The 23,181-nt window shown below is 39.5% G+C and overlaps 2 protein-coding genes across 4 annotated transcripts; both read left to right on the forward strand.

Annotated features, from left to right (window-relative positions):
- The first annotated feature begins 350 nt into the window (after positions 1 to 350).
- LOC123870751 (collagenase-like) lies at positions 351 to 5,602 on the forward strand. Its single transcript, XM_045914162.1, has 5 exons — positions 351 to 554; positions 1,224 to 1,491; positions 1,913 to 2,002; positions 2,598 to 2,791; positions 5,504 to 5,602. The coding sequence occupies exons 1-5, from the start codon at positions 351 to 353 to the stop codon at positions 5,600 to 5,602; spliced, it is 855 nt and encodes a 284-aa protein (XP_045770118.1).
- Positions 5,603 to 6,975: 1,373 nt separating this feature from the next.
- On the forward strand, positions 6,976 to 21,840 carry LOC123870741 (cullin-2). Of its 3 annotated transcripts, none has more exons than XM_045914139.1 (16): positions 6,976 to 7,122; positions 8,894 to 8,983; positions 9,879 to 10,003; positions 10,317 to 10,412; positions 11,028 to 11,121; positions 11,876 to 11,950; positions 14,110 to 14,277; positions 14,450 to 14,597; positions 15,002 to 15,303; positions 15,516 to 15,623; positions 16,070 to 16,312; positions 16,698 to 16,862; positions 17,441 to 17,650; positions 18,125 to 18,374; positions 19,338 to 19,450; positions 21,243 to 21,840. In XM_045914139.1, exons 2-16 carry the CDS (start codon positions 8,906 to 8,908, stop codon positions 21,402 to 21,404), a joined length of 2,337 nt encoding a protein of 778 aa, XP_045770095.1. In that variant the 5' UTR covers positions 6,976 to 7,122; positions 8,894 to 8,905; the 3' UTR covers positions 21,405 to 21,840. The 3 variants fall into 3 exon arrangements, with proteins under 3 accessions (XP_045770095.1, XP_045770096.1, XP_045770097.1); XM_045914140.1 differs by having other exon boundaries at positions 17,441 to 17,643; positions 18,118 to 18,374; XM_045914141.1 differs by lacking the exon at positions 6,976 to 7,122 and adding an exon at positions 7,146 to 7,358.
- Positions 21,841 to 23,181: the final 1,341 nt, after the last annotated feature.

A 23,181-nucleotide genomic window follows, 5' to 3' on the forward strand; every position in this document is an offset into this window, starting at 1 on the left:
TGTTTTTAAATATTATCAACCAAAATAATGATGCCGTGTCTTCGTCCGTGTGGATTTTTTTTAATCCTGGGAGAGTTCTTTAATTTCCCGGGATAAAAACTAACCTATTCAACTCTCGGTCTTTAAGCACAGAATAATATAATAGTGCCTACTATTAAGTATATCCAAGCAAGAAAATCACATCAATCCATTGCTTCGTTGCGTGATTGAAGAACGAACCAACCCACAAATACACCTTAGTACTTATACATATAATATCAGTAGGATTAGTAAGATATTTACGACTTGATAGTGAGATGGGTATATAAACAGGTTAGCTCGAGGAGCTCCGTGGTTACGCAGTGAGCAAAATGAAAATCCTCGTAGTGTTATCCCTGGTCGCGTTAGCTGTGAGCCAACCTATCGATGACGATGTAGCCACTACGTTCAATTACCACGAGCACACCGGAGTCCACGAACTAGCAAGAATCAAGGCGATTGAAGATGCGATCGATTTTGATGGAAGCAGAATCGTTGGTGGAGGTCCAGCCAACCTTGGGCAGTTCCCATTCGCGGTAATGTTTTTTTAATAAGTACATCATGTTCTTATATATATTCATGTCCTGATGTCGAGTGATGTCCTGGCTGTCCAGCGCGGAAATTCAGCCAGTATTCTTGGCATCATCCCCTGTTTTATCCCCTTAGAAGTTGAATTTTCAAAAATGCTTACTTAGTGAATGTCTACGTCATAATAACTGTCTGCGTACCAAACAGACCGATCCATCCAGTAGTTGGGCTGTGCCGTGTGCGCTGATAGACCAATCAGTTAGTCAGACACCTTTTCCTTTTTTAACCGTCTTCAAAAAAGGAGGAGGTTCTCAATTCGTCGGAATCTTTTTTTATGTATTTAGATTATTTTAATGGTCCTAGCAATTTTTGGTACGGTTAAATTTTTTGAGTATGCTGAATTTTTGTTTGTTTTCTATATTATATAACATGGAGTGTTAACGAATTTCTGTGAAATTTAAGAAAATCAATTATTGTCAAAAATCTGCTGATTTCATTGATTTTCAATAAAATAACCGAACGAAAATAAAAATAACGAATATTTTTCGTTAATTTATGGGGCGGCAAGCTTTACTGGGCCAGGGCGCTAAATCTTAAAATACCTAAGTCTTACACCCTTGCCTACGAAATCTCATGTTTTGTTGTAAAAATAAATGCCATTTCTCCTACTCCACCAGGGCGGTCTCATCATCACACTCGTGGACGGCCGCCAGTCCGTCTGCGGATGCTCGCTCCTGACCAACACTCGCATAGTCTCCGCCGCCCACTGTTGGAACGACGGCAGGCATCAAGCAAGGCAGTTCTCCGTGATCCTTGGTTCCGTACTTCTCTTCACTGGCGGACACCGTGTTAACACCAACAATGTTCGTGTGCACCCCAACTGGAACCCGAGGAATGCCCGAAATGATGTGCTGATTGGTACCATTCCACACGTCGGATATACCAGTATGTGCCCCTTTCTTACTAAGCTTTTATTCAACTTGCCGTTCAAGAAATCCAAATAGTCTTCCTAAATCTGTGGTTGCAGCTTAATTTTTGGCCAGTACCTACTAATACCAGTACACTAATTTTCACAACAAATTTTTCAGCTCAATTGGTAGATTGATAGGCTACCAATTGACCTGAAAAATTTGAAACACATAGATATTAGATACCCATCTACTCGTATGTACGAACGTGCCAGGATTCAAACCCCGATCCCTGACTAAGAAATTGTCGTCTGAACCACTATTCTATCACGTTTTTAAGGCTATTTTTGCTGAACCATTGCATTGGTTCATGCTTTAAGTGCTTTGAAGATTACATAAAGGGTTTATCTATTTTATTTTGAGAACAATAACAGTAAGTTTTATACCTATATTTTCAGATAACATCAGAAACGTGAATCTCCCCGTTGGCAATAATCAGTATGTCGGAGTGACCGCTATCGCTGCTGGATTTGGTCTTCAAAGAGACGGTAGGTACTCATTAGGTATTCATCTTATTAAAATTTCGAGGACCTGGCGAACAAAACTATAGGTATAGGCAATTGCACCAAATAAAATTTTACAAGAGGCGCAAAAACCTAAATGAAAGTTTCTAAGACTTACTTTAATATTTATACTCTATTGACTATACTATCTTCGTATCGTATCTTCTATAGTTCTCTTGAGATAAGAATGCTGTGGGTTCCCAGATCCTTCCGCATACAATTTCGACTAAAAGAACGAGATTTTGACTCAAGCTATTATCAGATGTTAGTGATAATAACCCGACGGCTTGACTTTCTCTCCAAGGCACGGAGGTAACGAAGGCCATATTCAGACCTCCAAAGTCGTTCACCCATCGGTTACCGACTTGGGTCAACGTTGCTTAAAAATCATACCCTATTAATATTATGTAGACGGAATGACGCACAGCATGTTTTTTTTAAACCTTCTTGGTTTTCACTGTGTCAAAAGCAGACTTGCTAACATTCCCTATCTACTAGGATGATTTAAAAAAAAATTACAATCGATTGATATGCATTGTCACAACTAGACCACGCGTCCCTTGCTAATATTAACTTGCAGGTGGTCAAATCACCCAACAGCAAACAAAGCACCACGTAGCACTCCAAGTGATCAGCAACCAGGTGTGCCGTAGCTCGTACCTTCTGATTGTCGTCGACTCCACACTGTGCACCAGCGGCGCTGGCGGCAGGAGCACCTGCAGCGGCGACTCCGGCGGCCCTCTGGTTATTGGCAGTGGTGCTAATGCTGAATTGGTTAGTATACCTTTTCACTTATCGTCGCGTAGCATTCCTTATTTATTACTTACTAGATGATGCCTGCGACTTCGTCCGCGTGTATTCAGATTTTTTAAATCCCATGAGTACCTGCTATTTAATTTTCCGGGATAAAAAGTTGCCTATGTTCGTTACCGGGATGTAAGCTAACTCTGTACACTCGGAAAAATAATTCGCTTGGCAGAGCATACTAATGCGCGCGTATGTATAACACACAAAGATACGACCCGATGCTATCCGATAATAGATACACTCACACTTACTACACTCACTCACACTTCTAGATAACCTTACCAGTCGTATAGGGTTGCAAATTTCACATTCGTCAACATAGTTCTGATGGCCGAGTGGTAATAGTGTTGAAGTTCTTAAATATGGCGTGAGTTCTAATCCTAGTGGGGGATTGCTTTTTTTATTTTTGCAATTATTTATTTTGTCTTCTTTATACAGTCAAAATTATCATACTTTCAAACAATATAATTAGTTAAATTAATTAATTTATAAGCAAGAAAAAACAAAAATAATAACACTTTTCTATTTTAGAAGTTATTTATTTGTCTTTTGTGCAGTTCATAAATTATTATAATAAGCAAGAAATAAATAAGACGCTTGTCAAAAAATTAACACATCAAGTTAACAGAAGGTATACAAAAGAGGAAAAAAAATTGACATACTTTATCTACTCCTATTACTCCTATAGTAATTTAAAACCAATATCGATGTGAAGTATGCTAAAAGTCGGTCAAGTATGAACGTAATGTTTTATTTACGTTTTGGGTTACTTTTAGGTTTGTGAGATGAATCAACATGTTAATTACTTAGTTAGAAATCAAAATCAATTATAACTTCTAACTGCAATAACAATAACATCACTCACAAATAGAATTAAATTAATTACCTATACTTTATTTAATAATGTATAAAGGTAGGCCACCCTCGTAAGCTATTACTTTTTGTAATCGACTCGTCATGTTAGTAACCATATTCCAGCAAGTCTATGCTGCCCCACAGAGACTCCCAGGTTGAAGTTACCACTTTATTCAAAGTATAATATATCGTTTACCTGTTGTTCTATTATTATAGTATTTTACGTCCATCCTTGTCCGACTCAAAAGATTTTTCATTATTAAAAATAACAACGTAATTACATCAGTCAAAGTTTATATATTTCATTGCAAAATGAAAGTCTATGGTCCTGGTGCAAACCATTCGTAATATTTTCTTCGTAATGTATTCCGGCCGCACGCAAATGCTTCCGCACAGTTTGTAGAACTACATTGTGCTTGGTCGCTGTCAACCAAATTTTTAAAAAGGAATCCACGCTATGCATTGCAACGATTTCTTGGTGGTGATGTGACTCCATCTTATAAGCTGATGGTTTGGGCCCAGGTCAACAATTGTCTACATGCCCCGTTTCTCCGTAGTGACAGACCCACAAGCGCACGGTATTCATCTGTAAATGATTATATCCTGGATTAATACATAGGTTACTTTTTATCCCGGAAAATTAATGAGTTCCACGGGATTTTTAATAACCTATATACACGGGAATGAAGTCGCGGGCATCAACTAGTATTTAGTATATTGGTTACATTGTTATATTATAATGCGTCTGATTAAAAGTATTAAATGGACTAAAAACATTACGCTAACATTTAGAAAATACTAAATGCACATAAGTAAAACCATAAACATAATTTCAATACGAGTAGGTTATATTTGTTTACTTACCGATATCATCGATTTCGGTTATCGAAATATTCCGCTCAAATAACAATCTCTGCTTTTTAAACAAAGATAAATAAATGTTCCATGGTGGTGAGAAGTTCAGTAGTTATTCAGTGTGAAAAATAACACAATACACCATAAATGAATTCACTATACTAGGATCTATTAATCCGCGTGCTCAAGTTCTATTTGACAATAATTTATAAAATAGGTAGGGTAGATTTAAAAAATGGGACATCAACTTGATATTGCCATTCTGTAATCTATAGGTATACCTACACCGCTTAATTTATCGTTTTGTGGGTTCGAAACATTTCAGTGATGAATAGACCTTAACTGTCTTGTTTTAAAGCTTAAATTCGTCCACATATCTACAGCCAGCACTGCAAGTGAAAACTGCTAATTAAAGTCGTGAATTTTAGACGTTATCTCAAGGTGGTTTAAGGCCATTTTACTCTGACATAATTGTGCTTCGACGATCGGATTCTATCAGCGTGGGTAAGCGGCAATACTACCTAGTGCCTGCTGTGGGGAAATCAGCGAAATATGTAATTTGTAATTATTGCAAGTAGGTATGGTGAAAAGAGACCGACAATTCATTAAAGAGAGATAGGTGTAAAATAATAAGTAAACGAGTTATGCACACACATAATGCTTCGTTGTGTTGCCTGCTTACCGATTTGTTTTGCTTTGTGTACCAAACATAAAATTAAACCCAAAAAGAAGATTATGTTTTTAGCCTATGTTTGTATTGGTGTTTTTTGCTTTTGTGTGTCCGTTCCTATGGCCGCTCGTAACTACTCAACGGCTTAACCGATTTTGATAAATGATTCGTAAAAAATCCAAAATGGATTTTATGCGCTACATTACTTAACTATATTTTAAAAATCTTTTTTCGTAGTCTACGACACTGTTGCAACTATAGGCCAAACGTTCAATAATAATATGCGTCTTGTATTTCAGATCGGTGTCACATCCTTTGGATCACCACGCGGCTGCCAGGCCGGCGAGCCCGCTGGTTTCGCCCGAGTCACCGCCTTCGCAAGCTGGCTCCGATCATAAATGTATCAAACTATAACTGTGCCCGGCAAACAATTTGAGCATTGGCGTGATTGGCTCGCAAGCGGCGGGTGCAAGCGATTGATTGATCAGTCGGAGCGTAGGTCAACTTTCGCTTCCTGGATTCGCCTTTCTCTGCTTCAGGTCCAAGTCGTTTGCCGGGCACCTTACCTGCATTCATTTGGACAACTGATAAAAATATACAATTTAATTTATTATATTATAATCGTGTCATACTTATTAATTACCTACCTAGTTAGACTATATCCTGCTATCAAGTTAGCTAAACCGTTCAAGGCCGGGGGCATGACGATCCTGACTCCGGCCATCTCTACACAAAAAATAGAGCCTCTTTTCTTACTCCCTGAATCTTTGAGGAATTTGTGCGTGTACGTGAATTAAGTACCTAGGAAATTCAGGGAGTGGTGCCCTGAATCAATCCACATACTTAATTAAATAAACTTGTACCCACCTTAACAAAGTTCCTTAAAAGCCATTAGTGTGGTTTTACAGTGACGCTTTCGCCAGCGCGGTTGGTAAGCGTCGCAGGCCACGAGCTTTGCGTCTCTTGGATCGTTACATAGTCGCGCGGTTGGCCCGCGCTGACGGCAATTCGGCCACCGCGCTTACCACCCGCGCGCTTACCACCCGCGCGCTTACCACCCGCGCGGCCGGTAAGCGTCACTGTAAAACCAGCCTTAGAATCGCTGTTCATGCCCTTCCAAAGAAATAGGCAAAAGATGCTACTTTTTACTATCCCTAAAAATTTAACAATTCCCACAAGACAGGACCAAAAATTGGATCGACACAGATTGAATGTGTGACCGGTCCGGCATACGTTGCGTGATTCCAATACGGTGGATTAACATTGTCATAGCCCAAAAATCGATTTAGAAAACGGCCATAATCATTTATTTTTGTGTAAGCTCTGAGAATACAGCTACTACAAAAACCACCTATGCAAAAGTTACTTCTAGCATTCTTAAAACCCGCGTTATTGTACCAATCTTACCCTCTACGGTTCTTAAATTCTAAGATATCAAAATACCAAAATACTTGTATCCGTAACAAAAAAAAATCGCAGTTGCCAAAATAAAAAATATTTTTTTTTTCTCTCGTCTGGCTTTACAAAGATTAGCCAATGTCAAGTTTGTAGGTATTTGTAACAAATTAGTTATAAACTATACAAGTATGGACCCCGTCTGTGCCGGCGCCCGCCGACATACGCACGGCACCCCCTTATAACGCTTTCCAGTCAGTTTAAAAAAAAAAACCACTTCAAAAAGGCAGAGTACGCCCGCCAGCTAACACCAACACAGACGAAGTCTCGAAGTTACTGACGAAGATTACTGTCAGTTGTCACAGACTAGTGACTACCGGACTGTCAACTGTCAAATGAAATCAACTTGCAAAATGCAAACTTCATGAATTATTTTCGTTTGAATAAGTTCAACAAATTACGAAGCTAAAAACGTATTGTGATCTAGAAACTAAGCCGACTATTGTCTAGAAATAGGATCGAAGTGAGTACACAGCCAGAATTTTTATATTTGTGTTTATGGCGTATTATTTTTATGTCGAATTGATAGTGCTGAGTAATTTTGGTCAGGGCGCTTTATTCCCGATTTGTTTCGTTGTTGTCACGATGCCAAGTTTGTTGCTGAGCGCGAGCCAGGCTGCCTGATCCACGGCCTGTCTTGGAAACCTCCACCATGTACTTGATTTGCCAATATTCCAAATGCCTATAATTTTCTGATAGGTTATTTGCATGGCACTGATTATTTATCATTGATGCAGTGGTTCATACTAATGTTTTCGTTCTTTTGTTGTGATAATAATGACACTCCAAACAACATACTTACCTGGTTTATTTTTAATAAATCTCTACAAGTAAAAACTTAATTAGCATTACTTATACTAATGTTAATGACTTATTTACAGACAAAATCTCTCATTCTGAAAACAATTAAGTATTTTTCTTAGATATATACCTACTTCTTTTTTAAACTATGCAAGTAGGTAATCACTGAATACCTGTTCAACTATTCACTTGATATATATAAATTATTACCTAACTTAATTAAAGCCATCAACCCATACCATAGCTGCAAAAGATCTCCACATCTGTATTCATATTAATTAATACTAGCCCACTTACCTACCATTGTCCTACCATAGTCTATTCTTCAAACACCTCCCTAGCTTTAACATTGTGATTATGAGATTACTCTATATTGATAAAATTGCCTTATTGTATCAACCTCCTGAAATCTAATAATAGACTATTATTTTATTTGTGTGGTCTGTAATAAAAATAGTAAATTCCTTACCATACTTAAGTAGTTATTATTTCGGGATTCAAAATTGGACTAAGTTTACTACTACAACTAAGTCACAGATAAGCTTTACTTGAGTGCAACTTTAGATCATACAGTGTTACAGAATATACATAATATTTTGGCCACTTTACAAACATTACTTGTCCCATAATCAAAAACTGTACAAAACAATGACTTTGTCCTGCTTCTGGTTAAATCAGGGTAAGTACTTGAGTACTAAATGACCTTTTTGAATGTCATTCTTAATTACTGGTCAGTCAACTGGAAATCTTGGCTCCAAATACAATAATTATAGCTCATAAAAAATGTTTCCTTTGAATCATTGTAACAAAATTAAACATGGTTGACAATATATGCATTTATTGTGACTGTCCCAGTTCATAACTAGTCTTTAAGGGACTACTAATTGTAGTCCAAGACCATTGGACATTGGACACAAGCTATAGCCAGTGTCCAACTAGACTAAACCAAGATTTTTTGTATTCAATTCTTATACAATACGTATAGGCTGGACATGGAAAGTGAAATGGAGTGTCCATCCTCAACTAACAATGCATTACACTCACTTCTTATTGAGAAGTTGGCAAGCAGAACTGAACTAGTCCTCTGTAAACTCAAATATATTCACTCAAATATATTAACTGAAATATATGTATTTTAATTGCAGTGTCTCGAACCCTGGTAAGGTCGATCCCTGTTATTATTTTCAATAACAACAGACTCAAGGGATAAATTGGGGTTTAAATAGTGTTAAAACAGCCTCAAAAGAGTGTTTTCAAACAAAACTAGGTCAGTCCAATATTAAAGATCTTGAAAATGCAGTCATAGTCTCAGTTTTCTTGCCATCCTGTTAAATTTAATTTTGTAGACTAGTCCAATTCAGCTTACAAACTTTTCAAGTATGTATCAAAAGTGTGCTGCTTATAATTTGAAGTAACTTCTTCCACATTTCCAGGTACAAGAACTGATGAGGGAAACACAAGAGATGTCTCTCAAGCCAAGGAATGTGGACTTCCAGGAGACTTGGGCCAGTCTCAAAGAAACTGTTAGTAACTATACATCCCTTTTTAAACAATATAATAGTCACTTTAGCTTGTCCGTGGACACTAGAAATCTCTAACTCAAATCATCATCATCATCGTCAATCCATCGCTGGCCCACTACTGAGCACAGGGTCGCTCTCAGAATGAGAAGGGTTTAGGCCATAGTCCAACATGCTGGTAAAGTGGATTAGTAGAGTTCACACATCTTTAAGAACATTATGGAGGTTTTTTTTTTTCGAGAATAAACATCATTTTGGTAATGAGCATCCAAAGAAACCTCAATAATTGCACCATTCTAAATTCAATCAGATATATGTCAGAAAGAATGAGTGTACATCAAATCCGGCAACATTATGACAGTCTGCAGAGTGTCTATTGGGTGTATTACAAAATGTATGAGTAGAATGCTTTCTAGCGCGCATCCAAACTTTCCTAACAGCTGATGATATGCAGCTGGTCTTAGTGTCTCCATTGGACGACTATTGATTTCTTTAGACGTTTTTTCCATGAAGGAGAGAGAAGGGATGGAGATTTCACTTCCAATACTTACTTGAAGCAAATACCTGCTTATCGCTACTATCCCACTTCAACTAACAAATTAGAGTGAGAGATTGGACCCGACTCGCTCTCGCCCGGCAGTCGATAGCAATAAGTATAGTCCGCGACAGATTGAGATGGCAATCTGGGTATGAAGGGGGGGGGACGCCCCGCACACCCGCACGTCACACGCGCTCGCCCGCATCGGGTTAGCGCGTGTGCGGTGTCCTCCCCGATTGCAATTTCAACCAGTCGCGTACTAATAGGTTTGCTTCAAATAGGTATTACGAGTGCCTAATCCAGGTATTTAATAAACATTTGAATCTATGTTTATTAAATAAAGGGCACGTAATGTTCCAGGTGGCCGGCGTGGTAGCTCTTCGGGCGGTGGAACGAGGCGTGTGGAACACACGATTTTCAGATGTCTACGCGCTTTGCGTGGCGCATCCTGAACCACTTGCAGATCGCCTCTACGACGAAACTAGGTTATTTTATATCACACTAATATTATAAAGGCGAAAGTTTGTATGTGTGTGTGTGTGTGTGTATGTTTGTTACTACTTCACGCAAAAACTACTGGACGGATTTGGCTGAAATTTAGAATGGAGATAGATAATATCCTGGATTAGCACATAGGCTACTTTTTATCCCGGAAAATCAAAGAGTTCCTACGGGATTTCAAAAAATCTAAATCCACGCGGGCGAAGTCGCGGGCATCGGCTAGTATCTTTATGTATGGCAAAAGACCATCGAACAATTCGTTCCGATTTCAATTCAAAAGAATCTTTATTTTTTCAGGAACTTTTTAGAAGAGCATGTAGGCGGCTTGCTCCAGAAAGTCCAAGGCAACGCGCCATTGGAGAGTAGCGATTATAATGATGGACTACTTAACAGGTAGATAAGAATGGGCCAGCATTATGTTTTTTAACTAATTTCTTGTACAAGATCGCGTAATAACGACCGAAATTAATAATACCTCGAAATTAGTTAAATATTACGCTTTTTTTATCTTCGAACTTAATGAGTTTTTAGGGTTCTGTACCTCAAAAGGAAAAAAAGAACCCTTATAGGATCACTTCGTTGTCTGTCTGCCTGTCATTCCGTCTGTCAATAAAACCTATAGGGTACTTCCCCCTTGACCCAAAAAGAGGAGTGTTATAAGTTTGACGTGTGTATCTGTGTATCTGTCTGTGGCATCATAGCTCCTAAACTAAAGAACCAATTTTAATTTAGTTATTTTTGTTTGAAAGGTGGCTTGATCGAGAGTGTTCTTAGCTATAATCCAAGAAAATCGGTTCAGCCGTTTGAAAGTTATCAGCTCTTTTCTAGTTACAGTAACCTACACTATTTGGGGGTGTTATTTAATTTACACTTGTTATTTATAAAGTTTGGACTGATCAAAAATTCAGATTGGACTACGTGTTTTGCGATCATTGTACTATTTGTAATCGATTAACAATTATTGGCCATTTATGATACTTTACGTTTTTTGCCTTATTATTGAACTAGGTACGTGACAGCGTGGCACGAGTACAGCCAAGGCGTGGCCTACCTCAACTCCCTCTATTCCTACCTCAACTTGCAACACATCAAACGACAGAAGGTCAGTCACTACATTTTATACCATGTCTATAGTAAAGCAGGCATTATTGAACTATTTGAAGGTCGACGGTTCAAGCCCCGCCCGTTGCACTATTGTCGTACCTACTCCTAGCACAAGCCTGACGCTTAGTTGGAGAGGAAAGGGGAATATTAGTCATTACCCATGGCTAATATTCTTTTAAAAAAAAAAAAATATTAACCCAATAATTGAAATATCCTCTCAAATCAAACTTGCGTGGAGACAAGTCACTACACATACAGGTTCATCAAGATATTTAATCTAAAACAACTACCTACCTACAAATCTTACATCATTTCTAATAATAACCTGACAGTGGCGCCGATTCTGTTATCTTTCTCTAAACTAAATTTAGAGTATCTGCGTCTTCCTCCTTTTAATATTGTTGATAAGAGACGGAACGTGAATTTTACTTTAAAGATTCTAAATTTTAATGCACGCTATAAATTTAAACAATAGGCTCGCTACTGACCACTAAAGTTACGAGGTTTGACAGCTCTAAATTAAATTTAGAATTGTTAAGATGTGTCTGTCCTTTTCATATTACATTAGTAAGAAGAGGATGCGAATACTCTAAAATTTTGTTGCCAACATAACCAGTACCAGTCTATTTACAATTTTCAACCATAATGTCAAAGTACATAATACTCAGTTTAACTTTTTATGAAAACGACTTGGACCCACTCCATTTTATGCCCAAAAAAATGTTTATTGAAGTAACCAGAACATGTGCCAGGTTTCAGACGCGGAGATAATATACGGCTCTTCGGCGACAGTCAGTTGTCCCGAACATGAGTCCAGACATTTAGAGGTATGTACTATGTACACATAATAGATCCATAGTTCTAAGGCTGAGATCTATAGATCTCTATAGAGCGCACTTTGACTTTGCTCAGGCTTGAGACACTCTTAAAACGAGACAGCGTTATACCGATGGCATAAATCTGTCTCGTTTTAACTGAAACTGAAGTCTAAGCAAAGTCAAAGTCCGCTTTACAGATTTCAACTCGAGAAACAAACTAGACCTATCACCTAACCACAATATACACAATAGGACTCATGTAGAGAAAGATCGCTCCGATAATTTTTGGAAAATATAGTTGCTTATGCGGAAGGAGCGATTATAATGTTACTTTCTGTGTTTATATCCATTACAAGCTCGTTAGTGTGTTTAATTCGAAGATGTCGTAGTCAGCAGTCAGCACCCTGAAGAATACACCCATGTTCCATTTCTTTACAAAAAAGTCAGCTATCTAGAATTTGGATTGTATACAATTTTCGTTATCAGCACCCCAAAAAATATCGATTGCTTTAAAAGAAATCACGTCGGCCATCTTGGACTTCGAAATGGACGACATTTTCCTGATTAGTTCCCCAGAAACTCTCGGAAATGATACATACACGGTGAAAATTTAATGGTTTTAGAGCCAGGGCTATATGAACTACCCTTAAGCAATACTATCAACTAAAATTGTTTGTTTTGGAAAACTAAGCACTTTAATTATTTGATAAAAAAATATTTCGACACAAACTCGAATCTGTGAGAAACATTAGTAGTAGGCGGCGAATACGCATGCGCTCTGAGTGCCGGGGCCCGCGCCGCTCCGAGTGCAAGCGCGCGCGCCACTCCGAGAGAAAGCGACCTACTACTACTGCTAACCTGTAAAATCGATCCCAATTCTGTAGGTTCGATTGTGCTGAATAACTCGACATTGCCTTTCAGTCATACTGTCAAGAATCTCGGCTTGTTTATTGACTCGTCATTCTCCTGGATTCCGCATATCAATTATGTAAGCAGACGCCTTTTCGCTGCTGTCGGCTCCCTTAAAAGATGGAAGAATCTCCTCCCAATCAAAACAAAAATATCCTTGGCTGAATCTCTGCTCTTACCCATTCTTGATTATGCCGATAGCAGCTATACGGATTTGAACGAGGAGTTACTAAACAAGCTGGAACGGTTGCAAAATCTTTGTATTCGATTTGTCTTTGGCTTGAGAAAATTTGACCATGTCAGCGAATACCGTTCTCGTCTCAAGTGGTTGCCAATTAGACGGCGACGAAATTTCCACGTCCTCATTCTACTCTTTTCTATTCTCTATGAGCCTCACACTCCTCCCTACCTTAAAGATCGCTTCACTTTCCTCGGTGCTGCTGATCGCCACATGAAGTTGCGCTCTTGCTCGGATAACAAGCTCCAAACCCCAAGAAATTACACAAAATTCTACGGGAGGTCCTTTACGGTACATGCAGTACAACTGTGGAATGACCTCCCCAAGAATATTCGAAGTTCGAAATCCCTGCCCATTTTTAAAAATCGTTTGAAAGAATTCTACTTATCTATGCCATAATAGTTTAAATATTGTTTTTATTTATTATATTATTATTTTTTATATTATATGTATCCCTTTTATATTATATGCAAGTAACTATATTGTCATATATAGCATATACATATATATTTATATATTATATATATATAATTACTTTTTTATGTTTATTAGTATATATATAAATCTTTGTAAAAAAATCCTTGCGACTTGGTACTATCCAACCTCCTTCCTAGAACTTCTCCTTTCAGCAAAGGTTGCCTGGTAGAGATTGCTCCAAGCAATAAGGCCGCCTTTGCACACAATTGTTTTTTTTCTGTTTTCTTCTTACTGTGTTGTTATCCTTATATGTGTTTTTGTGTGCAATAAAGAGTTTCTATCTATCTATCTATCTATCTACTACTGGTTCGCGAATTTTCCCAAACAATAATTTCTCGATTCAATTTTTTTTTATTTTAATACTAGGGTTAATATGAATGGTCGAAATGGATAGTACTGCTTGAGGCAATTCACTTCGCCACGGCTCTCGAACCACTAAATTTTCACCGTGTATATGCATTTAGGAAAACATGTAGGCCATCCCGGAGATTAAAATGGACGTCACTTTCTAATGTAGTGTATTATTATTATATTACGTCACTAGGTAGGCGAGCTAGGGCTAGTGACGTGGGAGCGCGTGCTAGTGCGGCCGCTCGCCACCGCGCTCAGCTCGCGGCTGGTGGCGGCGCTGAACGCGGCGCGGGACGCCTCGCCCGACCCCTCCACGGCTGACACGCTGCGCAGCGCCATACACAGCACCGTGCACGTACAGGTATTGTAGGGTGTATTTCTAAAACAGATTTTTATTTATTTTTTTTATAAGTAACAAAATTGTTTTTGAATTATCGTGCAAAATGTTGTAGTACGGAACCCTCGGTGCGCGAGTCTGACTCTCACTTGGCCAGTCTTGAAGTCTGTTAAAAATGATAACATTTGTCCCACAGGCGTTCAGGGTCCGTGCCCCACTGTCGCTGTACGTGGAGCTAGTACTGGAGCCATTCCTCGCGGCCGCGGGCGCGCATCACTCGCGCCGCGCCGCCAGCTTGCTCGCCGAGGGAGACGTCTCACACTTTATGAAACACGTACTCGACGGTGAGTGTTATTGAGACAATTTTAATGTTTTTTCTAACCAAATATAAATGAGATCCTAATTTTTATTCCCTATTATAATAATAATTTTTATATTATGAGGTTTACTATCTACTAAACTTTTCATTATTTACTGTAGAAATTATGCTACAAAATTCGTTAATCCTATGGTTAAAACACTTTGAAACGAAAAAAGAGTGCTTTATTTAAAAGTGTTAGTCTGTTTCACAGTCGCCAGATAAACTTTTTCTAACAAATAAATTTGATATTTTGACAGATTCCCAATACAAAAACTGTCACAACAAAATTTACTTGCTAGATAAAATTTATCTGGTGATTGTGAAACAGGCCCTTAGTCTAATAATGTTTTAAGTTAAGAAAATTATAATAATTCCGTTGCCACCTAGGTCTCGAACGCGAAATAACATTAGCAAGGCGATTTCTCCACACGTCTTCAATAGAGGCCGTCAGAGCATGTTACGAGCAAGCATGCGTCGAAGCACACTTACCCGCCCTACACGCAGATATAGATCGACTTCTCAAAGAAGCTAGTGCGGGCAGTACTGGCAGACAGGACGACTTGAGGCGAATGTATGCACTACTCAAGCCGTTGGGACCTAATGCCTTGAGACCTTTGGTGGATGCCGCTCACCAGCAAGCCGTCAGGGATGGAATCGCCTTATTGGAGGCTGATCATCCCAAAGACGAGGTTAGTAGCAGATGAATAGTACATATTAAGAGACAAGATGACTTGAAACGAATGCATGCACTAAAAATCATCGGCCCTAAAAGATTAATAATTGATTTAAGACTTAAAAAATCAAATATGTACTATTTCATATAAACCTGTACTTATTTTTTCCCCATTTTGTGTACTTTCTTCTTTGATGAAATAAATTAATTAATTTCATTTCTCTACAGGCACACTCACACTTCGTTCAAGCGATGCTGTCTCTACATAACAAATACAGCGTGCTTTTCGCTGACGTGTTTGGTGGAGCACAACCCTTTGTTGGGGCGCTGGACAAAGTAAGTGCCCAATTCGACTATACTTTATCTACACTCAGAGAGAGATAAGTTAGTATATCGCTCTCTCTGTTACGTAATCCCATACAAATGACAAAGACAAAATGGACGCCAATCATTCTGAGTCACCGACATACTCGTATCGCATGCTGCATGAGGCTTCGTTGTACCATACAGATTCGTCTGTTTTGGCAGATTATAGCAAATTAAGCTTATTATTCCTCCTGTATCATGGACTTCCGCAAAAAGACGCCTGATTCTACCCAACATGATATACACCTAGTTTCTTCATTCATCAAAGGTTGCCTGGTGGATATTATTGCTCTGAGCAATAAGGCCGCCTTTGCATACATTGTTTTTAGTGTCTTTTTTTTGTTTTGATTATTTCATGTTTTGTGTGCAATAAATTTTCTATCTATCTATTATTTCAATACATTTTCCTCTTGCAGGCGTGTAGCGCAGTAGTAAACCGCCGGTGGGCGGGCGAATCTTGCGCCCGCGCTCCGGAATTAGTCGCGCGATACTGCGACGCGCTGCTGAGGCGTCGCGGGGCCGACACGGAAGCGGACGATAAACTCGCGGCTGCGATCGTCGTGTTCAAATACGTCGACGACAAAGACGTGTTCCAGAAACATTACGCGAGAGCACTGGCTAGAAGACTAATACATCAGTTGTCTGCGTCTATGGAACAGGTAATCACATTCGATATTTATTGATGCGCAATATAGCGACGCACTTCGAAAACGTCGCGCGATACATAGGTGCGAATCTGAAACGTCGCGCGATACCGCGACGCACTGCTCAAATGTCGCGCGATACAGCGACGTGCTGCTAAAACGTCGCGCGACATAGTGACGAGCTTCTAAGAGCTCGCGCGATATCGCGACGCGTTGCTAACTCTGCGATTGCTATTTACTTATTTCCACATAAAAATAAGATATTGGAGCTCGAAAATCAATTTTTTTTTTTTGTAAAACTGCAAGGCAAAAGCCACTTATGCTAGTAAGTAGGTATATTATCCCAAAATGTTGATTAGGATACTTTATTTTTCTTTATCATGATTTTGTGTATGTTTAGGAAGAGGCAATGATAAACCGACTGAAGGCAGCGTGCGGGTACGAGTTCACGAACAAGCTGCACCGCATGTTCACGGACGTGGCGGTTTCTGCGGACCTCAACGCGAAGTTCCAGCAGCATCTGCGGGATAACAACCTCACCACTAATACAGGGTTCTTTATACAGGTAACATATTAATAGGTTTATATAGTGCGCGACAGGTTGAGATAGCAACCGGGCTGGGGACGCCCCGCACACCCGCACAGCCCCCGCTCTAACCCGCTGCGGGTGTGTGGGGCCTCCCCCGCCTCATACAACGATTGCTATCTCATACAAATTAACATAGTTTATTTTATACAAAAAAAAATAGCAAAATGACGGGATTGTCGCTTATGTTAAGCATAATTTTGAGGCTTGAACCAACTATCTTAGATGATAGGCCCTTCTGTTTTTCAAATCCAACTAGTTTTGAAGTTTTACAAAGGCGCAAGGGGTGCTGAAGTGGGGGAAGTGGTTCCAAATCATCTCTTGACGGTTCCTGCTGGTCTTCATCGCTGGCAACTTTTTTTTTTAATTCATTATAGGTATGCGCTTGACCACAATCACACCTGATGGAAAGTGATGATGTGACCTAAGATGGGATGAGCTTACTTAGAAGATGCCTATTCACTCTTGTTTTAAAGATGCCCGGTTGTAATTGGTAGAAACACAGATTCAAGCATGAAAAACTCACTATGCATAAAGATTTTATCATTTGTTTGTAGGTTTTACAGGCAGGTGCGTGGCCGCTGGGCGGAGCGATGGCGCCCCTAGCGCCACCAGCTCAATTGGAGCGACCAGCCAGGCTATTCGAAGCTTTCTATAGAGCGTCGTTTAGCGGCCGGCGGCTTGCGTGGCTTCACCACCTGTGTACAGGGGAGCTGCGCACGCGATACACGCAGAGAATGTACCACCTCAGCGCTACCACGCCACAGGTATTTACAGATATTTACTAGGCAGTGAGTGAACCATAGCCTAGTTGGTCAATCGGCTCAGTTGGAACGGCCGGCTAGGCTATTCGAAGCTTTCTATAGAACGTCCTTTAGCGGCTGGCGGCTTGCGTGGCTTTACCACTTGGCTTTGAGAAATTTTTAGAATTTTATAATGAGTGGCATGGTGACAAATCATTAGCAGCCGTGAGCTTAGAACAACTGAATAAATGAATCTTATCTTAAATAATAATAGCATACGGAATTTCACCTGCCCGCACTGCGAACTCCATAGTGCACAAAATATTCGCACGAATTTAATACAGCAATTTGTTTGAAATCACAGTTTTTTTCCGCTCAAATTTTGAATCGCAATGCGAGCATCTCATATGCAAGTGTTACAGAATTTCGAAAAAATAATATCGTGTGATTTTTATTCGCTGTGCGGGCTTCCTCTAAAAGTGTTCATATTTCCCACAGTGCGCACTCCTCCTAATGTTCGAAAACACAGACGTGGTATCAGCTCGGGAGGCCCGCGAGACCCTCCAGGTCTCAGAAGAAGCCTGGGCCAGACACGTGAAGCCCCTTCTAGACGCCGGCCTCCTCACCGCAAAAGGAGACCTTCATCTGGAGTCCCCTGATGATGAAGGAGAATTGGCTTTGAATCTAAGTTTCACCTGTAAAAGGACTAGGATAAGACTCACATGCGCCGCGGCGCCGCCTAACCAAGGTATTGAAACAATATTGACCTTTTTCTTACTCAGATACAAGTTAACCCTTAACTGCGATCTCACTTGATGGTAAGTGATGATGCAGTCTAAGATGAAAGCGGGAATGGAGGTTGTTGAAACAAAAATATCGTTAAAGGATTTTCATGTTTTTTAAACGATATTATTAGACCAGCACGCCTACTACAAGCGCACCACACTTTATAACACTTTCTTTGCATTCAAAATGCACTTTAGCAGTCATCATCATCATCAATCCGTCGCCGGCTTACTACAGAGAACAAGTCTTCTCGTAGTGTGAGAAGGGCTTGACCACGCTGGCCAAGTGCAGATTGGCAGACTTCACACGCCTTTAAGAACATTATGTAATAATCCCTGAGATTTCTCTGGTTTCCTCACGAAGTTTTTCTTCACCGTGGGCAAGTGATAATTAATTTCTCATAACTCCGATAAGTTAGAGATACGAAGGCCAGGAATTGGAGCAAAATTTCCTTGTCGTTCGTAGGTAGTCACAACGGCAGTCTGGATGCATTAAGGAGTAGGAAGCCCAATAACGAAACATTGGGTAGCTATGGCCACCGGGCGACTAAAGTTGCCACGGTCTACTTTATTTATTTACTTTTTAATAACATAATTACAAGGAATTATTGTTACTAACACACTAACTTTGTATAATATGGACTTCTTTGTATATGGTTTGAAATGTTTATTACTAGAGGATGCCCGCGACTTCGTCCGCGTGGATTTAGGTTTTCGAAATCCCGTGGGAACTCTTTGATTTTGCGGGATAAATGTAGCCTATGTGCTAATCCAGGATATTATCTATCTCCGTTCCAAATTTCAGCCAAATCCGTCTAATAGTTTTTGCGTGAAGGAGTAACAAACATACACACACACAACAAACTTTCGCAAATATTGGTGTGATTTATGTGGCCGTCTGTTTCCATCCAATACGATTTTACAAGGAGGCGGCTCGGGCTCGGGCAGCGGCACAAGCAGCAGCGAGGCGGCGCACTGTGACGACGACAGAAAGATGTACCTCCAAGCCGCGCTCGTCCGCATCATGAAACAGAGGAAGGTTAGTACCCATCGCCATCTCATAGTTATCCAGCTTGGAACAAAAATTCAAAAAGCACGCGCACAAACGAGGCTTCGCGTATACTGGCAGGAATTAAAAATAGGCTATGGAAACGGCTTTCTGACGTGGGCAAACTAACTCGGTGTAAAAAGAAATAAAATAAAAAAGATTTCGACGAATTGAGAACCTCCTAATTTTTTGGAAGTCGGTTAAAAATAACGTAACATAACGTAATAACCGCTGGAACTTCATCTTTTGCATCACTACAGTCCCGTCGTGGACCCGACTTACCCTCTTCTTCTTCCAGCCCTTATCCCATGCTACGTGGGGTCGGCACAACATGTCTTCCTCTTCCACTCTCTTCTGTCATCCATCAACTTATCATCTACCCCTTTTATACGCATATCCTCTTTCACGCAATCCATCCACCTTTTCTTTGGTCGTCCTCTTCTCTTTTCTCCATCCACATGCATATTTAACATTCTTCTAGTGATATGACTCTCTTCCCTCCGCATTACATGCCCATACCATGCCAGCCTATTACTCCTCATTTTTTCTACCACTGGTGCTACTTTTAAACTTCCCCTTATATATTCATTCCTTATCATATCCATTCTTGTCACACCACACATCCATCTCAACATTCGCATTTCGGTCGCATGTACTCGTCTTTCATCCTTCCCTTTTACCGCCCAACATTCTGAACCATACAATGTGACAGGTCTAACGACAGTTTTGTAAATTTTCCCCTTAAGTTTAAGGGGCATTTTCGGGTCGCATATAACACCTGAGACCTGTCGCCATTTCATCCATCCCGCATTCATTCTATTGTTCACGTCTCGATCAATGCTACCGTCACTTTGGAAGAGCGAACCGAGGTACCGGAAATTGGAGCAGACCGGTAGAGTTACGCCATCCAAAGAGATATCAGAGAAACTGGAGGGGCCACCGAAGTCACAGAACAGATGTTCTGTCTTCGTTCGGCTGATCCTCAGGCCAACACTCTCCAATTTCTCTTGCCATCTACGCAGTCTGCTCTGGACGTCGGCCGCATCTTCTCCGACAAGCACAATGTCGTCGGCAAACAGCATGCACCAGGGTGCTTGTTCCTGTATGTTTGACGTCAGAGCATCCATTACCAGGACAAACAAATAAGGACTTAAAACCGATCCCTGATGCAAGCCTACTTCCACATTGAACTTGTCCGTAACGCCAGCTTACCCAACTTACCCAACTTACCCAACTGGATCGAAATATCGATAATTCATAATCATCGTGTTAATCGTGTTATTTACATTGTGATTATATGTCGTTAAATTATGAAATAAACATGGAATCATTAGTTTAATAGTCTTTATTACCAGATTATGGCAAAGCCAAAACGAAGGGTTATGATTTTAGCAATTTATGTATGTATGCATGTTGTATCAGATTCTGTTTGTTCCATCGTAGCGCCTAAATTACGGGGCCAATTTTGATGAATGAGTTGTCAATCGATTCGTTATTAAGATCCGGGTGAGATATGCTACATTTTAAACGGAAAAAATCGACCTCAGGATGCTACATCTAAAAAGGCGGGGGGGGTCTCCAAAAATTTATTTCTGCTATTGTATCGAGTGGGATATCAAATGAAAGAGGAAAAAATTCTAAGTTCATAAATATAAATGCAGTACAATCCTAAAATTCAACGACCAGCAGAAAAAACATTTTCCTATATTATCTATCTCTATCTATCGGCAGTTCGCGGGTAGTAGTCGGTTTTTGGTGCTGCTTAACTTTATTTTCTATGCAGGTACTCCGCCACACGGAGCTAATACAGGAAGTGGTATCGCAGGCGCGCGGCTCGTTCGCGCCCTCCGTCGCCATGATCAAGAAGTGCATCGAGGCCCTCATAGACAAACAGTACCTGGAGCGAGCGCCCGGCACCCTCGACACTTACTCCTACCTCGCGTAAAGAATCGCCGCCACCGTCTTAACACTGATTGCTAATTTTAGCCTATATACCACTCACTACTCTTTTGTCTGTGTCATGTCTTTCAAGAAACCAATAGGGTACGGTAGCCGGCAAGAAACATCGGTACATCGACTATTAGAAATAGGTATCGGCTTAACGTTGTCTCTGTCTTGTATTTGACGTTTTGTTGGCTACCTATTTTGTCGTTTTGTTGGTCTCGACGACAGAGACAACGCTCTGCGAATCCGTTATCTCTTTCTAAATGTCAACGTACAATATTTTCTGCTGAGTACTGTACCTCCAATTCAGGGAATCAAAACGCATGTGGTACTTCCCTTTGACCTAGAATCATGAAATTTAGCAGTTTTTAGTAGCAGCAAAATTATGAGTAAAGGGAAAAATCTGAAAACCGAGAATTTGTGTTGGACACCACAAAAAAAATTAACCCAAGACATATTAAAATTCAAGGGTGTCTGGCAGGGGGTTGGCAGTTGGCACGATACTAAGTGTCTGGCAATGCATGACGTCATTTCTAATACTATTCCGAAGAAAACATAAAATATTAGACTTTATACGTCTTTGTTATCTGCCAAAGCCACCATGATCCAAACTTCATAGTCGCTGATCGTTCCTCCCTGCGTTGGAATAAAATACCTTACGCTTAGATTTTTTAAAGTACGCAACGGATTTTAATGCGGTTTACATCAATAGATAGAGCGATTCAAGAGGAAGGTTTATATTATGTATAGTTTAATATAGTTTTGTGTTAATTTGTTAAAACTTGACGATGACTTAATGTCGAAGATGTCGGAAGAAATCAAGCCGACTTGGAACTTTAGTTGAAAATGCTATCTTATCATTTTGAAATATAACAAAATAACCACACTGATACCACATTAGTGTCTACTTTGCAGACATGTGAAGCCGGAGCGGGTCGCTAGTTAATTATAATCGTTGCGTTAATATTAATTATTTATTGGTAATCAAATCATGATGTAAAATTAACCGTTCTCACACACGTGAGGATAAGATTTGAGCCTGAGTTAGTTTTTCTGTTCCTCTCATGTTCACAAATAGACTTGAAGCAAGCTACTAAAATTATATATCATCTCTTTCGCACGTAGGAGCTTTAAACTACTAGAGAGAGGGACAGAAAGACCAAAACATGTATAATAAAAATTTCACTTACTCATAGAATGACGCGATTTTAAAAGCTGTTGTATATTGTAGTGTAAACTAGATGTAATCGTTATTTGGGACTGTTCATTTTTTAAGTAAGAAATATTTTTTTGGTTAGTTTTATTTTGGGACGACATTATCGTGATTTAGTGAGAATTAGAAGTTACTTTAACAGTTCCACACATTGCATACTCCGTATTCCGATGATGTGGGTCACAGATTAAAGCAAAGAACGCTATATATTGCATAGATAAGCCACCCTTAAAGCTTACATAAGAAATGAAAAGTCCCTTTCTGCCGTCGACACAAATTACATTGTAAAAAGTGAATACGATCTGATTTAAAAAAAACTACAAAACTTATTTTTACAAACTTGACAAACTTGCTTTTTAGATATTGTCTTTAGCATATTATTGATTAGGGGATTTGTTATGATTTTTTATTGTTTTATATTCTTATCGGACTACTGTTTATTAAAATTAAAATACAAGCATATCAACAGTTTTTAATTTACAATTATTATGGATTTATTGATTTTGAATTTTGAATTTATTTTAAATGAATTTATTTTTAATGACAAAAATTAAAACACCAATAG

Source organism: Maniola jurtina, chromosome 13 (assembly GCF_905333055.1).
Source record: "Maniola jurtina chromosome 13, ilManJurt1.1, whole genome shotgun sequence".
Taxonomy (NCBI): domain Eukaryota; kingdom Metazoa; phylum Arthropoda; class Insecta; order Lepidoptera; family Nymphalidae; genus Maniola; species Maniola jurtina.

Coding starts and splice junctions, on each gene's coding strand:
- LOC123870741 (XM_045914139.1), top strand. CDS start 8,906: ATGAGGGAAACACAAGAGATGTCTCTCAAGCCAAGGAATGTGGACTTC. Junction 8,984..9,878: donor GGGCCAGTCTCAAAGAAACT/GTTAGTAACTAT, acceptor GTAATGTTCCAG/GTGGCCGGCGTGGTAGCTCT. Junction 15,304..15,515: donor CTGATCATCCCAAAGACGAG/GTTAGTAGCAGA, acceptor ATTTCTCTACAG/GCACACTCACACTTCGTTCA.
- LOC123870751 (XM_045914162.1), top strand. CDS start 351: ATGAAAATCCTCGTAGTGTTATCCCTGGTCGCGTTAGCTGTGAGCCAA. Junction 555..1,223: donor TTGGGCAGTTCCCATTCGCG/GTAATGTTTTTT, acceptor CTACTCCACCAG/GGCGGTCTCATCATCACACT. Junction 2,792..5,503: donor GTGGTGCTAATGCTGAATTG/GTTAGTATACCT, acceptor CTTGTATTTCAG/ATCGGTGTCACATCCTTTGG.